Consider the following 22,398-nt stretch of genomic DNA (forward strand, 5'->3'; position numbering starts at 1 on the left):
AGATGCTGTGTCCAAGTCCCAAAGTTGAACAGCTACAAGGACCAGGGAGGTAACAAGTGTAAGAAACACAGGGCGTCGCAGGGATCACTGCAAACTGCAGCATCCACGCCCATCTGCAGGGAGCAGTTAGTCAACTACAGTTAACAGCTGCCAATGGGTGGGCAAGCCTTCTGATTTCACCAAAAAGTGTCGCTCTAAACTTGGTGACTCCAAGGATCTGGGAGTTTTGTAAGATAAATTTATCACTACTGATGAGCTAATCTTTTTGTTGTCATTGACAAGGATTATCGGTTCAAGTTCTGCCTTAGAGTGAAAGTATTTTCTTAATTTTGGTAAAGGTCAGCTCTTCATGTCTTTATTTTGCTGACAATTTGAGTTAACATGCTGGCAGAAAATATGAGCGTTGTGAGATGCTTCTGTCATGTCTGAGCATGTCTGTCACATCAGAAAAACCAGTCATATGCAAGATTATATTAAAGTGACTTGAAAGAAGCTACAAAACAGGGGAGGAAGTGGAAACACAGTAGAGGAATAATTGCACTTGGGCTCTAGGTCGGGTTCTGTTAATAATAAGCAGCATGTCCTTAGGCTACCTCAGCTCTCTCATTTTCTGTAAAATGTGAAAAACAAAAAAGGTTGACCATGTTGATTCATTCAATAAGTTAAGTACCAACTATGTGCTAGGCACCGTTCCGATCTCTAATACTTGTCATTTTAGATTCTAAGTGATTAGAGTTTCAGGCACATCAGAATCACAAAAAAACTCTTCATACCCTTTGAAAAATACACTAAAAATTATATCTCAGTTATATTTATTTATATATACTTCACCTCCTAATTCTTAGCATAATTGTTAGTAACAGGTACATAGCTGGTGTGCAGTAAATGTTTGCTGAATGAAAAGTCATAGGCTGAGTGCTAGGTCCGAGGGTCAGTAGGATCAAAGTTTAATTTCTTAGAGTAATGAGTTCATGCTCATGAGTCTCTGATCTTTTCAAATTCTCCATATCTATCTCTTGTCAGAGAGGTAGAGGAGTGGTATAGAGATAAGAACACTGGACTAGGAGAGAGGAGACTAAAAGTTTAGCTTTGCCACTATCTAATGTTGTCACCCATGGAAAGCCATTCTCTGGGACCCTTTTTTTAGCTCACATGTATTTTTTTAGCACTAACATTTTTTGTAAATAATTTTTATAGATGAAAATCAAAACCACTTTGTTAATTATAAAGTGCTATAAAATGCAAAGGTATCATCAACATTAACTAATCATAAAACAAGCCAGTGTAATAAATGCTCCAATAATTATAACTGTGCAAAACTGGCGGGGCCGCAGTCACAAGCAAAGGAAGAGTAACTCTGATTAGGATCAAAATGGTTGATTGTTTGGGAAGTTCTCAGAGATGGTGACATCTGAGATGAGATTCCTGACAGAGAGAGGGTTAAGGCCATTCCAGGGAGCAGGAAAGCAGGAGCAAGGCAAGGAGTAAGGGAGACCCACAAAAAAACGGAATGCCTCCCAGGTACTTAGTAGTGATTGTGTGGCTACCATTTGGGGCACGTGGACTTGGCTGCGTGTTTGCAGAAGAGGCTGGAGAGCTAACTGGGGCCAGGTTAAGATCTTCAATCGCTTGGCTAATGAATTTCGTAATTATGCCGTAGGAGCGATCCAAGCATTAGTACGACCACTCCCGCACTGAGCTTTTCAGTTTACAACGTGCTTTCCCATCCTCTCCCTTACCTACTCCTTACACGACCCCAGAGACAATTAGGGATAAGGCATTGACTCATTCAACTGAGGCCCTGAGACGTGGCTCCGACTTTATACTGCAGGAATTAGCGCAGATAGAAGAGGCAGCAGGCGAGGAGGCCAGTGATGGAGGTCAGGCCGCAGCCCGGGCCAGCAGGGCCCTGGGTCGGAGGCAGAGGCCAAGGCAGCACAGATCGATCAGAGCCTCCCCACACAGGCCCCCTCCTACTCACCCTCGCCTCCTCCAGGACTCACGTCCCGGGGGCGGCTCCAGGAGGCACGACCCTCACTGGGCCGCCCCTCCCGCCAGGCCAGGACACTACATCCGGCTGGAACAGCCCCCACCGCGCTGAAACTAGCGGAACGCCTCGGAAGGCCGCCCGAGGGTCTCTACCGCACAGCCTTCTGGGAATTGTAGTTCCCATCCTCTGAAACACAGGGTACCCCCGCCCTCGACCCTTTCTATCCCACTGGGCCCCGCGCGCAGAGGACTCGGTGGACCTGGGCCGACAGCCTGATGGGAACGGAGTTTTGGATGCCCGATGACGAGCTCGGTGAGAGTGGTGCAAGACTACATTTCCCGATGTGCTCCTAGGTGGGCAGGACCCGGAAGTGAGGGTGTGCGAGGCCTCTCTGGAAGTTGTCCGGGTGTTCGCCGCTGGAGCTCCGGGTCGGGAGGACGAGGTGCCGCTGCTGGGAGGATCCTCCGCTGCCGCCGGCTCCCGGAGCCCAGCCCTTTCCTAACCCAACCCGACCCAGCCCAGTCCCAGCCGCCAAGGCCTGTCCCTGCCGCGGACCCAGCGTTACCATGAATCCTGCCGTCTTCCTATCCTTACCCGACCTCAGATGCTCCCTGCTGCTCCTGGTGAGTGAGTGAAGGCATGACAGACCCTGCGACAGACGCACAGACGGCCTCCCGCCCTCGCCGAAGGGGAACACAGCTGACCCTCCCCCTGCTTCCCTCTCTTTTCCTCCGGTGGCGAGGAGCGCACCCTCCCCTGTTGCCTTCTCTCTCGGCCTCCGTCTGTCCACTTCCCAGGCCCGGGGTCCCCGAGGCCCGAGGCACCACGTTCGGAGGTTGGGACCTGCACCCAGGAGTATTAGCCCTGGGGCAAGGATACAGGGGAAGGTCTCGGCGAGGAGTTTCCCCTCCCCCGGCGTGCCGAGGTGGTTTCGGTCTCGAGGGCTCACGACCCTTTGGTAGCCTGGCTCGAAAAGACGGGGCATAGACCCGTGGCCTCCCACCCCCTCCTTTTGGGAATAGTGTGAGGCCGACAGGTGCTGGGGTCGTGTGGAGCACGCCAGAGCCCTGAAACGGTGCCCGGGTTGGCAGAGCCCTCTGTTGTGGCTTGATGCGATTGGTTAGGAACCCGGAACTGGAGACCGATTTGGTGTCCACTGGGGGAATAAAGGTTTGAAGGGTTGAGGCGGTGATTAGCTGAAGGCCTTGGCTCAAGGCCTCTCTCAAATCTTATTACAACCCCCTCACCCTGGAATTTAAGCAGAGTTGTTCTTCAGTCCTTCTGATTTGAGGATGATCAGGCCTCCTGCATACGTGTGCGCTCATTCCTTAACTCTTCATCTGCTCAGCTCCATCTCATCTTGTAAAGGGATCTTTTCTCAGAGCCTCTTCCTCCCAAGCACGTCTTGAGTGTGCAACCTTAGTAATCCAGACTGCAGATCACATTGAGACAGAAGTGAAGGACTAACCCTGTATGGCAAAATGACGTCCCTTTAATTGAGCTATTATAATAGAATATTGGAAAATACTTTGATTGTAATAGATTTTTTTAGCAGCCACATTTAAGATGAACATTAAGTCAAAATCACTTTCTTGACAATTTAAGAAACATAAGTGACTCACAAGAAGTCATCTGGCTGGTTACTGGCAGAACACGGACTTGAAGTTCGTTTCTTGACTTGTAGGGTTTATTCCACCACACCACGTTAAATTTTTAATATTTGTGTTGGAAATAGTTTTTCTTCCTGTATCTGCCTCTTCGCTTCTCGGCTCTCTCTTTTCTCTGTGATTTGCAAGTCATGTTTGAAAACCATATACAGTACTTGAACTTTTTCAGAGGAAAAGCACCATAAAAAACTAAAGGGGATGTCAAAGTACTTTTGAGAACTAAAAGCTGTGTATATACATGGTAACATTAAATGATAAGTTAGCTTATTGCCACTTATAATTATACAGCAATCAGTGACTTCTGTATAGAGGAAAATATTTTGCATAGAGCTATTTCTTGGTAATTTCATTATACACTGTAGTTCTCTTTTCTTTCTAAGAAGTACTAGAATAATACTCATTGTTATTAGAGACCACTCTCTCTGTAAGGATACTAGATACTAATCTTTTCCTTATCCATAAAATGGCCTAAATTATGAGTTGTCTGCCAGAAATTATTTATAGGTTACCAAAAAATACAAAAAGTTGTAAGACATCGGAAAGAAAAGTTGAAATACAACATAGGAAGACTACATCAGATGTACTTTTCTGGAATGATATGTTTGGTGTTAGAGCTAAGTTTAAGAAGGAGAAAGAATTTCTTTTGAAATAACTTGCGTGTTTTATAGAAAACCTACAAATCTTGTTAAGAATAAAGAAGGATTTTTTTCTAATAATTCTAAAATTTAGTTAACATTTCGTATATTTAGCTCTCAGTAAATGTAGAGAAATAGAAATTTAGTAAACATTTTAGAGGATACCTGTAAAGATTAATGGACTGGAAAATAAAGCCCAAGAAAAGGTTCAGTAAACCAGAATTACAAGTCAAGCTAGTTTCAGTTTGAACATAGGGTTTATCAAAGCACTTTTAATAATCATAGTAGTTAGCAAATATTTATAAAGCATCTGTCTATTCGAAATTCGAGTTGCTTATCTAACTGGTAATTCTGTCGTAGTGATGGAACCTGCTTACTCAGTATCCCACCTGTCTAAAAATATATCCTTTATCTTCCCTAATGTACTTTCTTCCTCCTCCCTCCGACTTCGCCTCTAAGACTTCAAGTTTATTCCGTCTCACGTACAGCCATTGAATGTCCAAGTTCCCACCTAGCTGAGGTCATCATTTTTTCCTTAAATGCCCTGCTCTAAAAAGCCATATTCTTTTACTACCACAATTTTTTTCAGGCAAACTACACCTCAGCCCTAAAGAACTAGATCTGTTTAGACTTAACTGGTGTTTATAAGATAAGAGCCGAAACATATAAGCCTCAACTTCTCTAGGCGGGTAGTTTTCGTTTCTCTGATCTCAAAAACACTTTGGAACATATCGCTCTATGCCTAAAAAGCCTTTCTGGGATGGGTAAATAAAACACACAAGCTCAACGTGATAGCTTCAAACTCACAGTCTTAGAGAACGAGTTCTTTTATTTCAGGCTTGCTTTAGGAAACACTCCCATCGCCTTTAAATTATTTTTGAACTCCACTGAATTTGCAACGTGTCTTGGACAAAGTGAGGTAGTCGAGATGCATTGATTTTGGATAAATCAGAAGAGAAATTTGAGTCACCTGGCAAATGCAATGAGGCCTTAATCCTCATGATACCTTTGATTTACCTCACTGTATATATTGTTTCTCTTAGGGTTTGGGTTGATCCATTAGATGTGTGATTACAACTTGAGTTCTGAACTTTATGTAATCTGTGCCCCCGTAACAATTTATCATATTTTGTGGATGATTTGAATGCTGAAGACAGCAATGTTTCTCTGCTAAAGCCCCATGTAGATAAAATCCCGGTGGGGAAGTTGCTTCCCGGTTGTGTGTGTTTTTAAGGAGAGCTGCTTGAATCAGAGAAAATCACCTGGCCAGACGTATCATGGCGTCATCTTTTCATTTCACGATGTGACAGTCATTATGTGGCAGCTCTTAGGACAAGTTAAGTTCATTTGTCACTCTAATCAAAGAGTCAGTTACTCATTAATTAGCTCTTTTCTGCTTATCTTTCTGTCTGAGATGAGTTTATTCAGGATTGAAAGGGATCATTTCCCCCTTAAATTAATTATTTCTTAGCAGTTCTTCCTGTATTGGTTGTATATAAGGGCTTTGAAAAGGTGAGATAAGAGAAATAAGACTAAATTGGAATGAAGTTGTCTGATATATCCTAAGTAACCTCTTCTGTGTTGCAGAGATTTATAACACTCCACTCCAGTTGCTTTATTGAAGATGTTTCTTGTTAATCTCTTGGTTATGTTTATAGGTCATAAGTTGTTACTGGCCCTAGTTGCATTGTGCCTGGACGTGAAGGCTTTGCCACTGTGTTCCTGGTTCATTCAATATGTATAGGAAGCCAAGAAAAGTTTGCTTAGGTTAGGAAGCTGAATAAATCAGAGCGCTAAGTAAATATTTATTTAATTACAATCTGTATACCTTAAAAATAAGTACAGTAGAATTCAGAGATGTCAGTTTTAGCCGTTAATGCCAGCAATAAATACAGATTCCAGTCGTCAAGAAGAGTACTTTTCGAGACATGTAGTTCCATTCATCACTAGGTGAAGTATTTATCCTATTGATATGACTTGCTCCAGATCAGTGGTTTATAAAACCTGGTTGCTCATTAGAATCAACTGGGGCAGTTTTAATAAAATGATGTCTGGGCCCCATGCCACACTAGTTATATCTATGGGACCTCAACACTGATATAAAAAAGAAAATTTCCCAGGTGATTTGTCTTTTCTTTAGTATATTGCTCTAAAAGATAAGAGTAAAAGAACAAAATAAAAATCAGAATACCATTATCACATCTAGAAAAATTAACAAATTCCTTTATATCATCAAATAATCTAGTCAATGTTCAGATTCTCCTGTTTCAAAAAAAAATTTTTTTAAACAAATTGAATGTTCAAAGCAGGAGCCGTATAAGGTCCATACATCCCAGTTGGTTCGTGTGTCTCATATAAAACTTTAAATCTGTAGCTCCTCTCTATCTTGTTTTTTCTTTTCCTTGTAATTTATTGTTGAGGAAACTGGGTGTTCTGTCTTTTAGAATTTCCCGAATTCTGGATGTTGCTGATTGTATCCGGGTGGTGTGGTTTTACGTTTCTCTGTTCCTTGTGTTTCCTATAAATTTGTAATTAAATTTATGCAGTCTTAACCGCCAACTCCCCATATATAGTTAGGTTCATTTGTTTCATTTAGCTTTCAATTTTTAGGTTTTAAAAATTTATCTTCTAGTTTATAATTATGTAAAATTTACTACTTCCAAAGCCAGTCTATAAAGCAAACTATATTTAGAGAAGTCTAGCTTCTATCCCTGTCTCTGCTACTCTCTTATCTTCCTCTAAATATAAGAAACCTTTTTAAAAAAAATTTTCAGTCCTTTTTAAAAGAAAATGTGAGCAATTTACTTGTATTTATGTATATGTATACTTGTTTCTCTTTCCTCTTTGATACTGTAGCATATTATTTATACTTTTCTCTGCCTTTTATTTTTTTTTAACTTAAAAGTATATCCTAGAGATCAGGATAGAAAATATTCCTTATTTCTTTTAAACTGCTTATTGCTCCACTGGGTAGATGTACCCATCCACTATTGTTACTGTTCTTTTGCTGTAACAAATAGTTCTGCAAAAATTAGCTTACGCATACATATTTTTGCTAGTGTATCTTTGAGATAGATTCCTGTAATTGAAGTTGCAAAGGCAAAGGGTAGATGTGTTTGTAACTTTGTAGATGTTGCTAGATAGTGCGAAATTCCTCTCCACAGGAGTTTGCCATTTTGAGTGCTCACCAACAATGTAACGGAGTTTCCCTATATCCTTGCTAACAAGATATGATGGCAAATGACTGGGTGTTTGTCATTCTGACAGGTGAAAAATGGTATCTCAGTGCATTTTAATTTGATTCTCTTTTAAGGTGAGTGTGATTGAGCTTTTTTAGGTGTAAAGGCTATTTGCATTCTTTTACATGGAGTTCTTAACCTTTTGTCTCCGTAGCCGATTCCACCATGCAGCCAGATTGAGAGGCACTGGAATATACTACTCTATCTGAATTCAGTAATATTTCTGAGGAGTTAAAACTTGTAAAAGGCTTGGAGAAGATGTCTGATTGCCACAGTTGTTGAAAACCTTTCCTCTACTGTACACCATGATTTTTAATAGCTTTAGAGTAGCTCAGCCTTTAGATGCTCTATCATTTACCTCATCTTTTGTTGACATTTAGGTTATTGGCTATTTCTAGTTTTTCACAATTATTCAAAAAAGTACAAAAGATACACATATAATGGTCTTCACTGCAAATCTCCAAATATCCTCAGGTTACATTTCTAGAATTATATTTCTTGGGTCATATGGTATGTCCATTATTTAGGATTTCTGATACATTGTATCAAATTGCCCTACTGAAAAGTTGTACCAATGTGTATTCCTACCAACAGTGTATGAGTATGCCCACTTCCTCACACTCTAATCAACTGTGGATGTTTTTGTAATCTGCACCAATTTAGTAGACCAAAAATAGTATCTGATTTAAATTTACATTTCTTTGATTACAACCAAAGTTGACTATTTTTCATATTTTTTGACAATTTATATTTCTTTGTGTGTATATGTATGTATGTGTTCATGTTATTTGTCCCCCTTTCAAAAAATTGTTTACTCGTACTTCCTCCAGTAGTTCAGAGTAGGTGTACTCACAAGACACAGTTTAAGAACAATGGAAAGCGTTATTCCTTTGTCTGTTTGTCTAGTGTCCATCCTAGAGGTAGCATAGTGCAAAGGATATTGGACAAGATGTCAGGACATCTGTGTACAAGTTCCACTTCTTCCGTACACTTAACAACCTAACCTTGGATGAATCACGGAACTAAATTTTTTAGAGTGTAAGGAAAGCACATTGGATTCGATGATTCAGTGATTCTTGGTGTAAATCTTGTTTTTCAAAAAAGGTATTCCTCTAACTCCCCTAATTAATAGCCTTATTATTTGATTGGGTATTTCCTAAAAACATCTGCCAGCTTTTCAACAAGTTGCACGTTGGTGCCTCCTCCCCTGTTATCCAGTGTAAGCAACAGCATGCTTTGGTCACAACTTCTCTAATATTGACCATTGCCGTGCTCTGTTTCATCTGACCAAGTAAGTGACTAAAACAGTTTGACTTTTCACAAGATTTCCTGATCTTTAGCTTCCCTTTGATTCCACAGAAAGGAGCTACTTAGGGCCCAGGCTGCAGGAGCTTTATTTCATTGGTAGTATTCTTTCCTTTCTTCCTGTCATCTGAATGCCTGTTTGCTATCTGCTGTGGAAGAGAAAAAGATAATTGAGAGGTATATCATGCTTCTAAGAAATTTATAATTCAGTGTGGGGGGAGAAGATGTGTATGTAAATAATTAGAATTCCAAAAGGAAAGTGATATGTGCCCTTATGGTGTTTGTCAAAGTGGGTTCTGGATCTTGCTACACAGAAGTGTGGCTGCGAGTCTAGGCATGGGCATCACCTGGGAGCTTCTTCCAGCGTCCTCACGTCAGGCCTGCTGAATCCGAATCTGCACTTTAGCAGTGCACCCAGATGATTCATATGTGCCCATTCCAGTATGAGAAGTACAGCTGTAGATGTCTGAAGGAAAATTCTCCGTGGGAGAAACAGAGAAGTCTTCTTGAAGGAAAGAGTAGGGCCTTGAAGGGTTAAATTGGCAGGTTAATTTTCAATCCTGATTGGAAGGAGTAAAAAGGGTTGTGCCTTTCAATAACTTAATAAATCTTGTACATGAATGGAATACCTGTCTTTTTGGTTTTGTTTGTTTTAAGAAGTCTTGCTGTCTGTCTTGGTGTCGTGGCCAGATGTCAGAACTGGCCCTAATGAAGCTGGCAAACCCTTTGACCAGTTTCCATTAGAACAGCTCATTATTACCTTAGCCAAAAGAAAATCATGGTCTTTAGTGGATTCTTACCAGCATTCCAATGACTCCGTTCAAGAGGGGAGGAAAAATTCGGCTTTGGAGAAGTCTCTTATGTAACTCCAGGGATTTCAGGTCTTGGTTCTGCCCTTGTAAAGATTGAAATCAAATTCCATTGCTTTGATTGTCTTGGCGATATTGTGATAAAGATCTCTATGAGTCCTCCAGCCCTGTGATTTTCTCAGTATGGAGAACCTTGAGCATTATATTTTAATGTATCTAATTTTTAGTCATCTGAATTTGTAGACCGGGACGTTACTAATATAACAGAGAAAAGCAATGAAAAAGAAAGAAGAAATCATCTCGGAAAACCACTCTGGTAGTGTTTGAGCTAAAGAAAACTGTTGGGTGAATAGTAGAGTGCCGGTACTTTTTTTTCCATTTCTTCCTCAAGATTATCACAGTCTAGTAGTGGGACCTTTGGTAATTGGATTTAAGAGATTCTAGAAAAAGGTCTTTAGGAATCAGAGAAATTTTCACCCCTGGAAGAAAGGAATTAGAACTCTTTTTATTTCTAAGGGCTTCTGCCATTAGCGTTTTGCTCCGTTCAGTAGGCGGGAAGGGATATAAGAACCACGAGCGGATCACATGCAGCTGTAATGACTGAAATTATAGTTGTCTAGAGTTGTGCTGTAAATTTAAACTCATTAAAGTTAAATAAAATGTAAAATTCCATCCCTCAGTCACCGTAGCCACATTTCAAGTGCTCAGTAGTCACATGTGGCCAGTGGCTACTGTATTGAAGGCAGATTATGGAGCATTTCCATTGTCGCAGAAAGTGCCATTGGATAGTGCTGGTCTAGAGCTTTGCCCTTGCTATCTGTCTCAGAAACCAAGACAAAGGTGAAGTCAAGGATGAGTAAAATGCCTCAAACAGTGTTTCAAAGCTTGCGAGGAACATATATCCTGCCTGTCCAAAGGATGGCAATAATGTGGAAGATGTCAGTAATCTTATCAGCGAGCACAGATGTGGCTTTTGGTTGCCTTATAGCAAATTTAGGGAGGCCCCGGAGAGTGCTGGTTAAAATTAGAAAGTAAGAGTGTGAGTGTTAGTACTGATTCTCCCTTTAGTTCACGAGGTTACTTAGGGCAAGTCACTTTCCTTCTTGGGGCCGTAGTTTTTCAACTGGAAATTGAGTAGGGTTGAGTAGACTGGTCTGAGAGTCTAGTGGACATTCTAACAGAATACGACTGTGACTTTGGGATTTGAGGACCTGCAGTTTGTGGTAAAATCCCTTTTGAGGGCTACATCTTTAGAAATGATACTTCAGAGGAAATTTTATTGAATAAGACCGTACCTGCATTTTAGTTAGTAAAATTACCTGTAAAAAGGTGGCCTGTTGATGAGTTTTGTTTGCCCCAGGTATCAGAAGGATACCCTTGCCAGGAGCTTCATCTTCTGATTTGAGAAACCCACAAGTTAACGTGTGTCTCTTTCTGCCTACTTTAAAATGGCTTGGAGTTATATGAGTTCATAAAGACAGACTAATATTTAATATTTAAAACATTTTTCTAAGAAATTGAGCCAACTCCAAAATGTGTGGGAAATATGATTTAGTGATGAGTAGAGATCATGAATAAGTCTATAAAATAAAATATTAAACAGAATTAATATTTCTGGTCCTTTGAACAAGATACTCTGATGTTTACATGCCTGCTGTTTAGCTGTTTTGTTGTATTTGAAGTTTTGGAAAATGTAGGGGGAAATGCCAACTTTTAAAAAATGACTGACAGCGTTGAAGTCTCTCTCTTTGAGTATAAGAACAGTTTCAAGGGTAAGTGTCATGTAGCGTTATTCCGAGAGAAGAAATGTGGATATTCTCAATTCCTTTGACTTTTGTTACTGTGGTTCTGGCCTAATTGCAGGGAAATCTCGGTTAGCTGGTGACAAGCTCATGCTTCTGTAATGACTTCACATTCTGAAAGAGCTAAGAGTAAAGAGCTACATTTTTTTTTGTAGTCAAAATAACTTCTTAGAAAACAGCTACTCAAACTGACTCTTTCCTCAAGCTTTCTAGATAGCGCCAAGTTTTCCTATAAGAATGGATACTAATTCTCATAGGAAGTCTTGTAATCAGCTCACAATTAATAAAAAGTACCACAGTGTTGCAGAATACTTGGTTCTTTGTTTAATCTTTGAATGAACAGTTTCAGAGATCCTAATTTTGCTTTAGAACTATAAAAACTGTGCTGCATATTAAAGTATGTTCTACTTTATTTGTTTCAGAAGATGTCCCGTTTGTTTATTATTTAATTGTGCCTATACTCTGGTCTTCAAGTATCTTCCACAAGTAATGTGAAGTATTTTTCCCATACTGATAACTTGAAAGTGTATCAACGAAAGAGAAAACTTTCAGAAGAATATTTAGTTTAGGAGTCAGAGATTTGGGCTCAAATCTTGGATCCTCTGCTTTTCACCTTTGTTATCTTGCCTGTTAACTTCTGAGGAATGAGACAAGTATCCTGTCTGATTCATTGGAGGTGGTGTTATTCGCATGCTTCTACTGTGATTTTGTGGAACAAAAAGTGATAAAAAAAAATTCTTACTCTTAGATCTTAGTTTCTAGTACTGTACCTTATACAGATTAAGTGCTCAATAATAATTTTGTTAAGTGTATGAAAAAAAGAAAAAGTAGAGCTTGGGTCGGGAGGACCAGGAATGCACAGGCGACTTGTAGTTTGTAAGCATCGCCGAGAAGGCAAGCCTTGGAGTAGATGAGGGGGTTAGTCACTTGGATTTCTTGGGGGAAGAGCCTTCCAGGCAGGGGCGTTAGCCAGTGCAAAGTCCCCGATGTGGGACTGTCCCAGGCATACTCAAGGAGCAGCAAGGAGGGCACTGTGGTGATTATATTGTGAATAAGGTGCAGCGTATTAGAAGATTAAGTCATGTAGCTAAAACACATTTTGCAAAACTGTACTTACTATGTACGTCGTTTGCTGCTATTTCTTTTTCTTTTCTGTGCTTCATTTTATTTTTTAAAAATTGCTGATCTGACCCATTAAGGTAGAACTTCCTAAAAGGGTTGGTGGTAATATTGATGATCTCAGCCCTGGCCCAATTGCCTCTGCAGGGAGTAGCCTTGACTGTTTACCCCAATGTGCCCCCAGTATGCTAAATTAAAAATGTTCTCCATGTGTGACAGAGTGGGTCACAACTTGGAGTTGTAGCAACTTAAAACGTTAAAAGATTTCTTGACATATTTGTTGATTCCTAAAACCAGTATACTTTCATGGTACAGAAAAGCATACTGAAGAAAGATGCATACCCCACCCACGGATAACATTTTAATGCATAGCCTTCCAGTTTTTCTCTCTGCATGTTTGAAAGTACTTTTAACAAAATGACATGTATGTTTTCAACAAGGTAGGGTTAGGCTCCTGTTCTTATTTGATCTTGGTGTAGAGTGGTAGAGCACTGGCCACCTGGGAATACAGAAGGAAAAGGTGCCCACATGTGTACAGTACTTGTACTCACATAACTTGGATATGACACCTAGCCTGACCGCTTAACTTCAGAAAGTTCTTTAACCTTTCTGAGCTTCTGTTTTCTCACCTGTCAAATGGATAAAGACCTCTTCTGCAGAGTTCTGGGAAGACAAAATGAGACTGTTTGCAAACGTGTCCATGGTACATTGTAGGCACTTAAACTTTTCTGGTTTCTGCCACATAGTAGGTGCTTACCAAATGCTGTTTAGATGAGGAAATCAGTGAATGAATGAATGATTGAGTACATTTCCTTTTTTTGTAGCTCAAATTGTCCATCCAGTGGTATTAAAATTGTGTGCACTAAAGTAGTGAGCTGGCATGATTAGCTTCTAGCCCACTGGTCTTATGATGCTGATAATTGCACTGTCATTATTATACTAACCAAAACAGCTTTAAAATGTAACTGTCAAGTGAATAAGTTATCTGCTCAGCTCTGTTTTATAACTGTACTTAGTTTTATACTTAAACTCAGTATATAATGATGAAATTACTTTATGGAAAGAGTTGTATTTTGCTGTACAGGCCATTGGTTTTAGAATTAAAGGAGACCTGGGTTTGGACCCTGTTCTGCCACTGGTTTGGACAAGTCACTTAGCCTAGTTGAGTCTTAATCATTTAATGAATAGTTACATTTACTATGTGCCATATACTGCAAAGTTTCATTTTCCTCATTTATAAAATAGGGATATTTAATTCCTGCTTCAGCTTCAGAGTTACTATGATGAGGTATGTGTTTATAAACAGTAAGTATAAGTTGTTACATTGAAATATTTCTTTGTGCTTCAAACATGTGTTTGTTGCTTGGATTCTTTCCCCAGAAGCCTAGTATGGAATGTACATCCCTTTCAGGAAGAGGTGATGCATTATGGAAGTAGTTCTAGGGTCTGGATTTCTAGGATAACTGACAATGTTAGAAGGTAGAGTGCTTTTGAAGCTGCAAAGTCTAGTTCATTCCCAGCTCTCCCTCTTTGTAGCTGTGTCATATTAAGCAAATCTCCTTACCTCTCTGACCCTTAAATTTTCTATCTTCAAAGTGGGGATAGGGGCCGGCCCCGTGGCTGAGTGGTTAAGTTTGCGCGCTCCGCTTCAGCAGCCCAGGGTTTCAGTGGTTCAGATGCTGGGCGTGGACACGGCAGTACTCATCAGGCCATGCTGAGGCGGCATCCCGCATGCCACAACTAGAAGGACCCACAACTAAAATATGCAACTATGTACTGGGGGGATTTAGGGAGAAAAAGCAGGAAAAAAAAATTGGCAACAGTTGTTAGCTCAGGTGCCAATCTTTAAAAAAAAAAAAAAGTGGGGATAATTATTTCACAAAGCTGCAAGCTTAAGATATAATGTATATAAAGTCCTTTGCATCATGTCTGGCATATAGGAGGTATTTCTGTTCTCTATGGTAACGACTGGAGAAGGAAAGCTTGTCAAAGGGAAGGAGTCGTCATTGTGAAATGTGGGAAGTACCGTGGAGGAGGATAGCACTTATGCTGGCCGTCTTTCTCTGCTTCTACTACCTTTGTGACCCTCTGAAAAGAGTAAGTGGAGGAGGCTTTTTATTTTAAAGGTCTAATTCTAAATATTAGTGGTTTCTTAAACTGCTTATCAACTTGTCTCTTCCTTGGTAAGTTATGACATAGTCTTATCAAAATAGTGAGAAATGTACTATGATTGATAGAAATAAAAATCTATCTTGATATGCATTTCTGCTTTTAATAAAAAAGCAAATAAATTCCTGTAAGTGGTATAAATGGAAGTGGGGAAACATGCTTTATGCTCTGCTGTTTGAAAGGTATTATTTAGTCTGCATAGGCATGATTTCTATTAGGTTGTACACTCAAAGTCATTCAAAAAATATATCTCTGCCTGTTGTAATTGACTAGGTATTTGGAAAATGATGATGATTCTTTATAAATATGTAATCTTTGTCTAGTTGAATTTACTAATGGAAGAGAAGATTATTACAGCAGATTTTTGGTCACTGAAAAGTTGCAAAAATAAAAATGCAGTTTGTGCAAGTGTGGAAGATTTCAAATTGCTGGTTATACAGTTTCATTTGTGCCTATAAGCCTAACTTATATATACCATAGATATCCCTTCAGTATTGCTTCAGTGCGGTGTAAAGTTATTAACACATAAGCGTGTATAATATCTACTACTTTTAGTAAATTTTGGCCATTAAGCTAAATCTGTTTAGATTTGATGAAAACTGAGAATATAACAAATCTTTTTGAATTTAGATGCTATGATGAAGGTATTGGGTGAGAACCTCTTGGCATTAAGATAATTTATGATGGGTATTTCAACTTGGATCGAGAAAAGCTCAACATATGGTCTTGCTTTTCTCATCTTATTTATACATCTACAAATCCCTCCCATTGGGAAGATGGGTTCTTGGTGAGATAAGGGGAGTAAATTGCGTTTTCCAGTCCACAACACTAGGTTATAAAGATTTCCTTGATATACACTGATTATTATCTCGAACAAAAGAGTGGTTTAAGGTGAATAATAAGATGAACCCTCAAGAAATACCTTTTAATTGTGAAAAGTAGCCAATATTCTGTAGCAAAATGATCAGATTTTTAGTCTTTTCTTTCTCATTTAACTCATGAGGCAAGAGAAACCACCTGGCTAGATATGACGGAAGTAATTAATTATATGTAGGGCTCTTGTGTCGAGGCCTTAGTGAGAGCCTTTCTGAGCTTCCTTTCTTCGGGGAATACTGATTTGTACAGTAATACTAACTGCCCCAGCATCTTTAGCTGTTACGTCTAAAGCAAAGTGGATTGTGGTATTTGAGGAAATTAGCAGAAAGCTTGTCTGTATTTCCACATGAGATGACTTTCCAAGAGTCCTTTGGGATATTACTTTGAAGTACTAAGTTAATAAATATTTCCAAGTATAAAGATAGGATAGAAGATATTTTCTTTTTTTTTTTTTTAAAAGATTTTGTTTTTACATTTTCTCCCCAAAGGCCCCCGGTACAGAGTTGTATATTTTTAGTTGTGGGTCCTTCTAGTTGTGGCATGTGTGATGCCGCCTCAGCATGGCCTGATGAGTGGTGCCATGTCCGCCCCCAGGATCCAAACTGGCGAAACCCATGGCCACCGAAGTGGAGTGTGTGAACCTAACCACTCGGCCATGGGGCCGGCCCCAGAAGATATTTTCTTAATGGCTTAAAATGCACTTTTATTCAGGTTATATAAATAGTTTTTAGTTTAAGGAAGGAACAAGGTTGTCTACAGGGTATATTTTCTTCTAAGACAAATACAGGACACTCGTATTATTATCAGTTGATTAACCCATTGTCAGGACTGGGGTAATTCATATTAGTAAGTTTTTTAAGGTAATTAAAGCCACTACCATTCAAACAAGCCAAATGTGTGTTTTGGTTTCACCATTTTTTTTTTTACTAGAAATTACATTAAACAATATAAAGAAGTATTTCTTTTTATGTTTAGGTTCTGAACTGATGTTCGTTAATGCCCTATTTCATAAGTCCAGAATGACACATACAGGGGACGGCTAATTTTGTCTGTTGGTGGCAGGCAGAGTCTCTGTGGTTTTGATTGATTTGCATCCATGAAACCTTTTAGGTTTGTGGATTGAAAGTTTGTAAATAGAGGAGTTGGTATCCGCCTTACCAGAGACTACCAAACATGATTTAACTTCTTAAAAATGAAGATTGTGGTGTGTTCCCTGGGTCCCAGTAGCCTCCTAATTGTGAATTATACTACCCCTTGGGAAGTCTTCTGCTCATAACTCTTAGAGCATTTCGTACTGTTAACTACCCCATTTCTTCTTGAAATAATGTTGTCCCTGCTTCTTTTATGCTTCGGTAGTTTCTTCTGTTTCTCTTTCTGTTCCTCTCTCTGTCCCCTCTCCCCCTCACTGATTGGGGAAAGGGAAGAGGCCTACACTTAAGTGACAGAAGACAGCGAGGAGGTAAATGTGAATATTTTCTAATGAACTGTCTAAAAGCTTCTTTGCTCCCTTCCCCTTGCATCTTGTCATCCAGTCATTTGAACTCTTAGCTTTAACTCTTGCCTCTCTAAAGACTAGAGTAGCTTGGGAGTCTGTTAGTGCTTTGGTTAGTGCCTTGGGCTGAGTTACTTTCTTGGTGCTTTAGTCCTGGGTATGAAAAGTAGTCGAATACAATTTCCAAACTCTTCATGCTGGTTGGTAGAAGGCACTTCATCTTCTGTTGGCTGCTTTCTCATTGACTGGGCAAGGCATATACCTAGTCAAATTTAAGTAGGTGAGCGATTGCACAGAAATTCTTTCTCTTAAGTAGTCTCACTCTCCTTTCATCCATCAGTCACCTGGGTTTACAGCTTTGGCTCACTGAACTTTTCAACCCTTTAGTTTGTCGTCGTGACCTGTTTGTCTTTTTTTTGAAAGTTTCCCCAAATCTCCCCCACCCCAGTCCAGCCCTTATTTCCTTCCCTGTATTACTGTTTCACTCTCTTAGCTGTATAGTCTTACCTCTCCCAGTCTTTGTCATAAAGTATGGACCACCAATCTTCTGGAAGTCTTGAAAATCATTGTGCTCCTCCCTTACTGAGCAGTCTCCCATGGCGTCTTATTTTCTGCTACTGCAGATGTCAACCCCTCTGTCTGGATTTCAAGGGTGTTATACTCACTATCCTAACAACTTGGTCTTTTTCTTAACAATCTGGCCCCAACATAACCTTCCAACTTCATCTTCCAGTACTGCACTGCATGAACTTCCATAGCAGGCTTTGCTGCTTACTTACTTCGTCCATAGAAACTACTCTGCTCATCTAACTGATACAGTGCTCTCTGCCTTTTTTCTGCCCTCCCTCCAAATTTTTCTAGTATACTTTCTGCAAGCCTTACAGCGCTTGCATCATGTATCTTGTGTGCTAACTTTTCATGCGTGGCCCAGAAGCTCTTGAAGGATGGAATGTGCTGTTGAATTCCCTTCAGGCCCTACCTGGTTCAGTGCTTCCATCCCCATAGGTTCTCATCTGAGGACTGCCAGGAGCTGTGGAAGAGTAGGTGGCTATGTTCTTGGTGAGCTGTACGTGACAGAATTGTGGTGACGTATAGGAGAAGGGAAAGATGAGGGGATGTGCAGCCCGGGAAGTTAAAGCTTTCTAGTGGTGCTCCTTTATGGCAGCTTGTTTGTGCTCTAAGCGCTCTGTCGTAGCAGGTGCTCGATTGGAGGCTAAATGGCCATTCTGCCAGGGATGCTGTCAAGGAGAGTCCTGCACGAGGTGGGAGGGGAGAGGAGTATTATACGATTAGGTAAGCTAGGACTCCCTTCAACTTTGTAATTCTAAAGAACTACTATTTTGACGTAATAGAGTAAAGGCCAGAGAGGCTGGTGGGAATTGAGGGTTGACTAGGGTAATGATAAGACATTAAACAATAATACTGGTAATTTATAGCTGAGTAATCTGTATAGTTTATAGTCCTATTTTTGAATGCTCTCTTTATATCTCATGATGTTGAAAACAGAATTCGAAATTATAGAACATTTTTGTGGCCTTCACATTTGATCATTTATTTTACTGAGAGAGTTCCATTGATAAGATGTCCAGTCTACATAGACTCTTTATCTGAAAATTTATTGTTTTGAATTACTAAAAACAAATGGTTCATTGGAACTGCTGCATTCATTTCACCTACTGATAAGTAGAAAAATTATGCTCATCCCCACAAGAATAGAGGATGTGAACTTCAGCTGACTGAGACTTGCTTTTTTCTTCCTTTTTCAATTGAATCCAATTGTGAAGGTATTTTTTTGTATTCACTCACTTGATTGTGAATTGATTTGTCACTTTTTTACTTGCTAGTTTGTCCTAAGGCAGGCCAAGTATTTTTCTTAAGACTTTCTGAGGGTGAGAGTTCTCCAGAATTATTGCTGCACGATAAATTATATGTTTTTTCTATTTAAAAGTGATCCTTTCGCTGTCGTAATTTGAGTTCTAGTCCCCAAGCCAAGGTTTCAGAAAATGCCTTCTATTTTAGTGCAAAATAAATGTCATTCATGGGCTCTCCCAGCTTTAAGTAGGTGGACTTTTCTGTTCTCATAGAATTGTAGAATGTCTAAAAATGGCAGAACTTTAAAGTTTTTTGGTTCAGTCTGTTTGTTTATTTAGCAGATACTGTGGAGTCTCTACTATATGTCAAGCACCGTACCAGGTATTAAGGAAACAAATGAATAAAACAGTATAAAATCTATAACTCCTTGGCGTAAGTAAAATAAAATAAAGCAAGAAGAAAGACATTCTCATAGTGAAGTAACTTTTTCATTATTTTGTAACATCTTTGGTTTTGCAGATGCAATGTCATTATCACACGAAAGGACTATAATGATCAAGACTTCTTGCCTGTGGTATATTTTCTTTGCCAAATACATGTATGAATGGTCATAACTTCTCCTGGTCCATGTACTCAGTTCTTAAATGTGAACTAATGTGATTTTGCCTCTGTGTTAGTTTCCTAGGGTTGTCTTGATAAATTAACACAAACTTGATGGCTTAAAACAAATTTATTTGCTCACAGTTTTGGAAATCAAAAGTCTGAAATCAAGATGCTGGCAGGGCCACTGTCCCTCTGGAGGTTCTAGGGGAGACCCCTTTGCCTTTTCCAGCTTCTAGTGGCTCCTGGAGTTCCTTGGCTTATAGACACATTACTCCAATCTCTACCGCCATCTTTACGTCATCTCCTCTGTGTTTTTCTGTGTCTTCTCCTCTTCTTGTAAGGACACCAGTTGTTGGATTTAGGGCCCACCCTAAATCCAGGATGATTTCATCTCGAGATCAGTAACTGATTACATCTGCAGGTACCCTATTTCCAAATAACATCACATTCTGAAGTTCTGGGTGGCATGAATTTTGGAGGAACTCTGTTCAATCTACTACAGCCTCTATGGTCCTTTTTAACTCCAAATCTTTAAATCCAAATACATAGATCTGTAGGGAGAGAGAAATAAGCTATTTTTGTGCACGTCTGTACATCTCAAAGTTATTCTTTAGATTAGAAAATAATAAAAGTAGTGAATTAAATACTTTTGTTGCATTAAAGGTATTTAGGAAAATAAGTTTATTTGTACTAATAGTGAAATAAGGAATGATTAATTTTTTTTTAAGAGACTTTGTTTTAGAGCAATTTTAGGGTCACAGGGGTATTGAGCAGAAGGTAGAGAGAGTTCCTATGTACTCCCTGCCTTACCACATGCATAGCCTCCCCCATTACCAACATCCCCCACCAGAGTGGTACATTTGTTACAGTTGATGAACCTACGTTGACACATCATCATCACCCAGAGTCCATAGTTTACATTAGGAATCACTCTTGGTGTTGTAAATTCCATGGGTTTGGACAAAGGTATAATGACATGTATCTACCATTATAGTAGCATACAAAGTAGTTTCATTGCCCTAAAAATCCTCTGTGCTCTGTTGATTCATGCATCTCTCTCCTCTCAACTCTAGCCACTGATCTTTTCACTGCCTCCATAGTTTTGCCTTTTCTTGCCTTGTTCCTCATACAGTGTCATGGTTGGAAACAAACAGTAAATAGCCTTTTCAGACTGGTTTCTTTCACTTAGTAATATGCATTTAAGGTCCTTGATATCTTTTCATGGCTTAATAGCTTATTTCTTCTTAGCGCTGAATAATACTCCATTGTCTGGGCATGCCACAGTTAATATGCTCACCTACTGAAGGATATCTTGGTTACTTCAATTGTGAATAAAGCTGCTATGAACATCTGTGTTCAGGTGTTTCTGTGGACATGAGTCCACTTTCTTTGAGTAGATGTCTAAGAGCGTGACTGCTGGATTGTATGGCAAGAGTATGTTTAATTTTGTAAGAAACAGCCAAAGTGTCTTCCAAAGTGGCTGTACTGTTTTGTGTTCTCACCAGCGATGAGAGTTTCTGTTGCTCAACATCCTTGCCAGCATTTGGTATTGTCAGTCTTCCAGATTTTAGGGGTGTGGTGGTATCTCATTGTTTTAATTTACATTTCTCTGATGATATATATGTGGAGCATCTTTTCATATGCTTATTTGCTGTCTATATGTCTTTGGTGAGGTGTCAGGGTCTTTGGCCCATTTTTAAATCAGGTTGTTTGTTTTCTTATTGTTGAGTTTTAAGAGTTCTTTTTATATTTTGCAGAATGGTCCTTTATCAGATAAGTCTTTTTTAAATATTTTCTCCCAGTCTGTGACTTGTCATCTTATTCTCTTGACAGTGTCTTTTGCAGAGCAAAAACTTTTAATTTAATGAAGTCCCCCTTATGAATTCTTTCATGGATCATGCCTTTGGTGTATCTAAAAACCCAAGGTCATCTAGTTTTTCTCTCTAGTTTTATGGTTTTGTGTTTTACATTTAGGTCTCTGGTTCCTTTTGAATTAATTTTGGGAAGGGTGTAAGATCTGTGTCTAGATTCATTTTTTTTTTTTTGCATGTGGATGTCCAGTTGTTACAGCACCATTATTGAAAAAGTCTTTTCTCCATTGTATTGCCTTTGCTCCAGTATGTGGTATATGGGGTAGCATTAAAGATTCTTTCTTCTAATGATTATTTAATTAGGATAGGTATCTTAGCAAGTGTATGGTCTTTCAAGGACTACTTTTGATTGACATTTAGAATTGATGTGGTTAGAAGTGACAGTACAATTATGAAGATACAGATTTTTAAAGTAAGCAATGGATTAATACATTAGACCTATATACTAATGGAATCATTCTTTTCTTCTTCTTCTTCTTCTTCTTCTTCTTCCCCCCAAAGCTCCCCAGTATGTGGTTCTATATTCTAGCTGTAGATCCTCCTAGTTGTGCTATGTCGGGTGCTGCCTCAGCATAGCTTGATGAGCGGTGTGTAGGTCCGTGCCCAGGATCCGAACCAGCGAAACCCTGGGCTGCTGAAGCAGAGCACGTGAACTTAAGCACTCAGCCATGGGGCTGACCCTTAATGGAATCGTTCTTGGATTTGATAATAAAAATATTTTTACCCTAGAACATAGTACTCGGGAATAAGAAACTAGAAAGCCTAAGAGTCATTTTAGAACTAAGTGAATGTGAAAGGTTTCTCTGAAGACTGTTTCATTGAAGGCTGTTGACTCATCAGAAAAAACCCAGTCTGGGTTACATGTTTAGTGGTGAAATAAAGGCATTCTTTGACATATGTAGGAGATACTTCCTTTACATTGTGTGGTGTAGAAATGCATATGCCACCAGCAGAAGCTAGTAAATCAGAGAGTTAAAGAATTTAAATTATGTAATTTAGGAGATGTGAC

The 22,398-nt window shown here is 39.4% G+C and overlaps 2 protein-coding genes across 6 annotated transcripts in view; one reads left to right on the forward strand and one right to left on the reverse strand.

Annotated features, from left to right (window-relative positions):
* Window positions 1-2,155, reverse strand: part of INVS (inversin) — a 142,435-nt gene extending 140,280 nt beyond the window's left edge. Inside the window, exon 1 of one of the 2 annotated variants that reach the window (XM_014842223.3) lies at window positions 1,982-2,155. The gene's annotated coding sequence lies outside the window, so the exon portion shown is untranslated. The remainder of the gene's footprint in view (window positions 1-1,981) is intronic. The other variant, XM_070519127.1, reaches the window with a different exon arrangement.
* ERP44 (endoplasmic reticulum protein 44) overlaps window positions 1,997-22,398 on the forward strand; it is a 77,214-nt gene continuing 56,812 nt past the window's right edge. The window contains exon 1 of one of the 4 annotated variants that reach the window (XM_014842230.3): window positions 1,997-2,613. In XM_014842230.3, coding sequence (XP_014697716.1) covers window positions 2,557-2,613 — 57 coding nt within the window. In that variant the 5' untranslated portion in view covers window positions 1,997-2,556. The remainder of the gene's footprint in view (window positions 2,614-22,398) is intronic. The other 3 variants (XM_014842231.3, XM_070519129.1, XM_070519130.1) reach the window with 3 other exon arrangements.

Source organism: Equus asinus, chromosome 10 (assembly GCF_041296235.1).
Source record: "Equus asinus isolate D_3611 breed Donkey chromosome 10, EquAss-T2T_v2, whole genome shotgun sequence".
NCBI classification, from domain to species: Eukaryota; Metazoa; Chordata; class Mammalia; order Perissodactyla; family Equidae; genus Equus; species Equus asinus.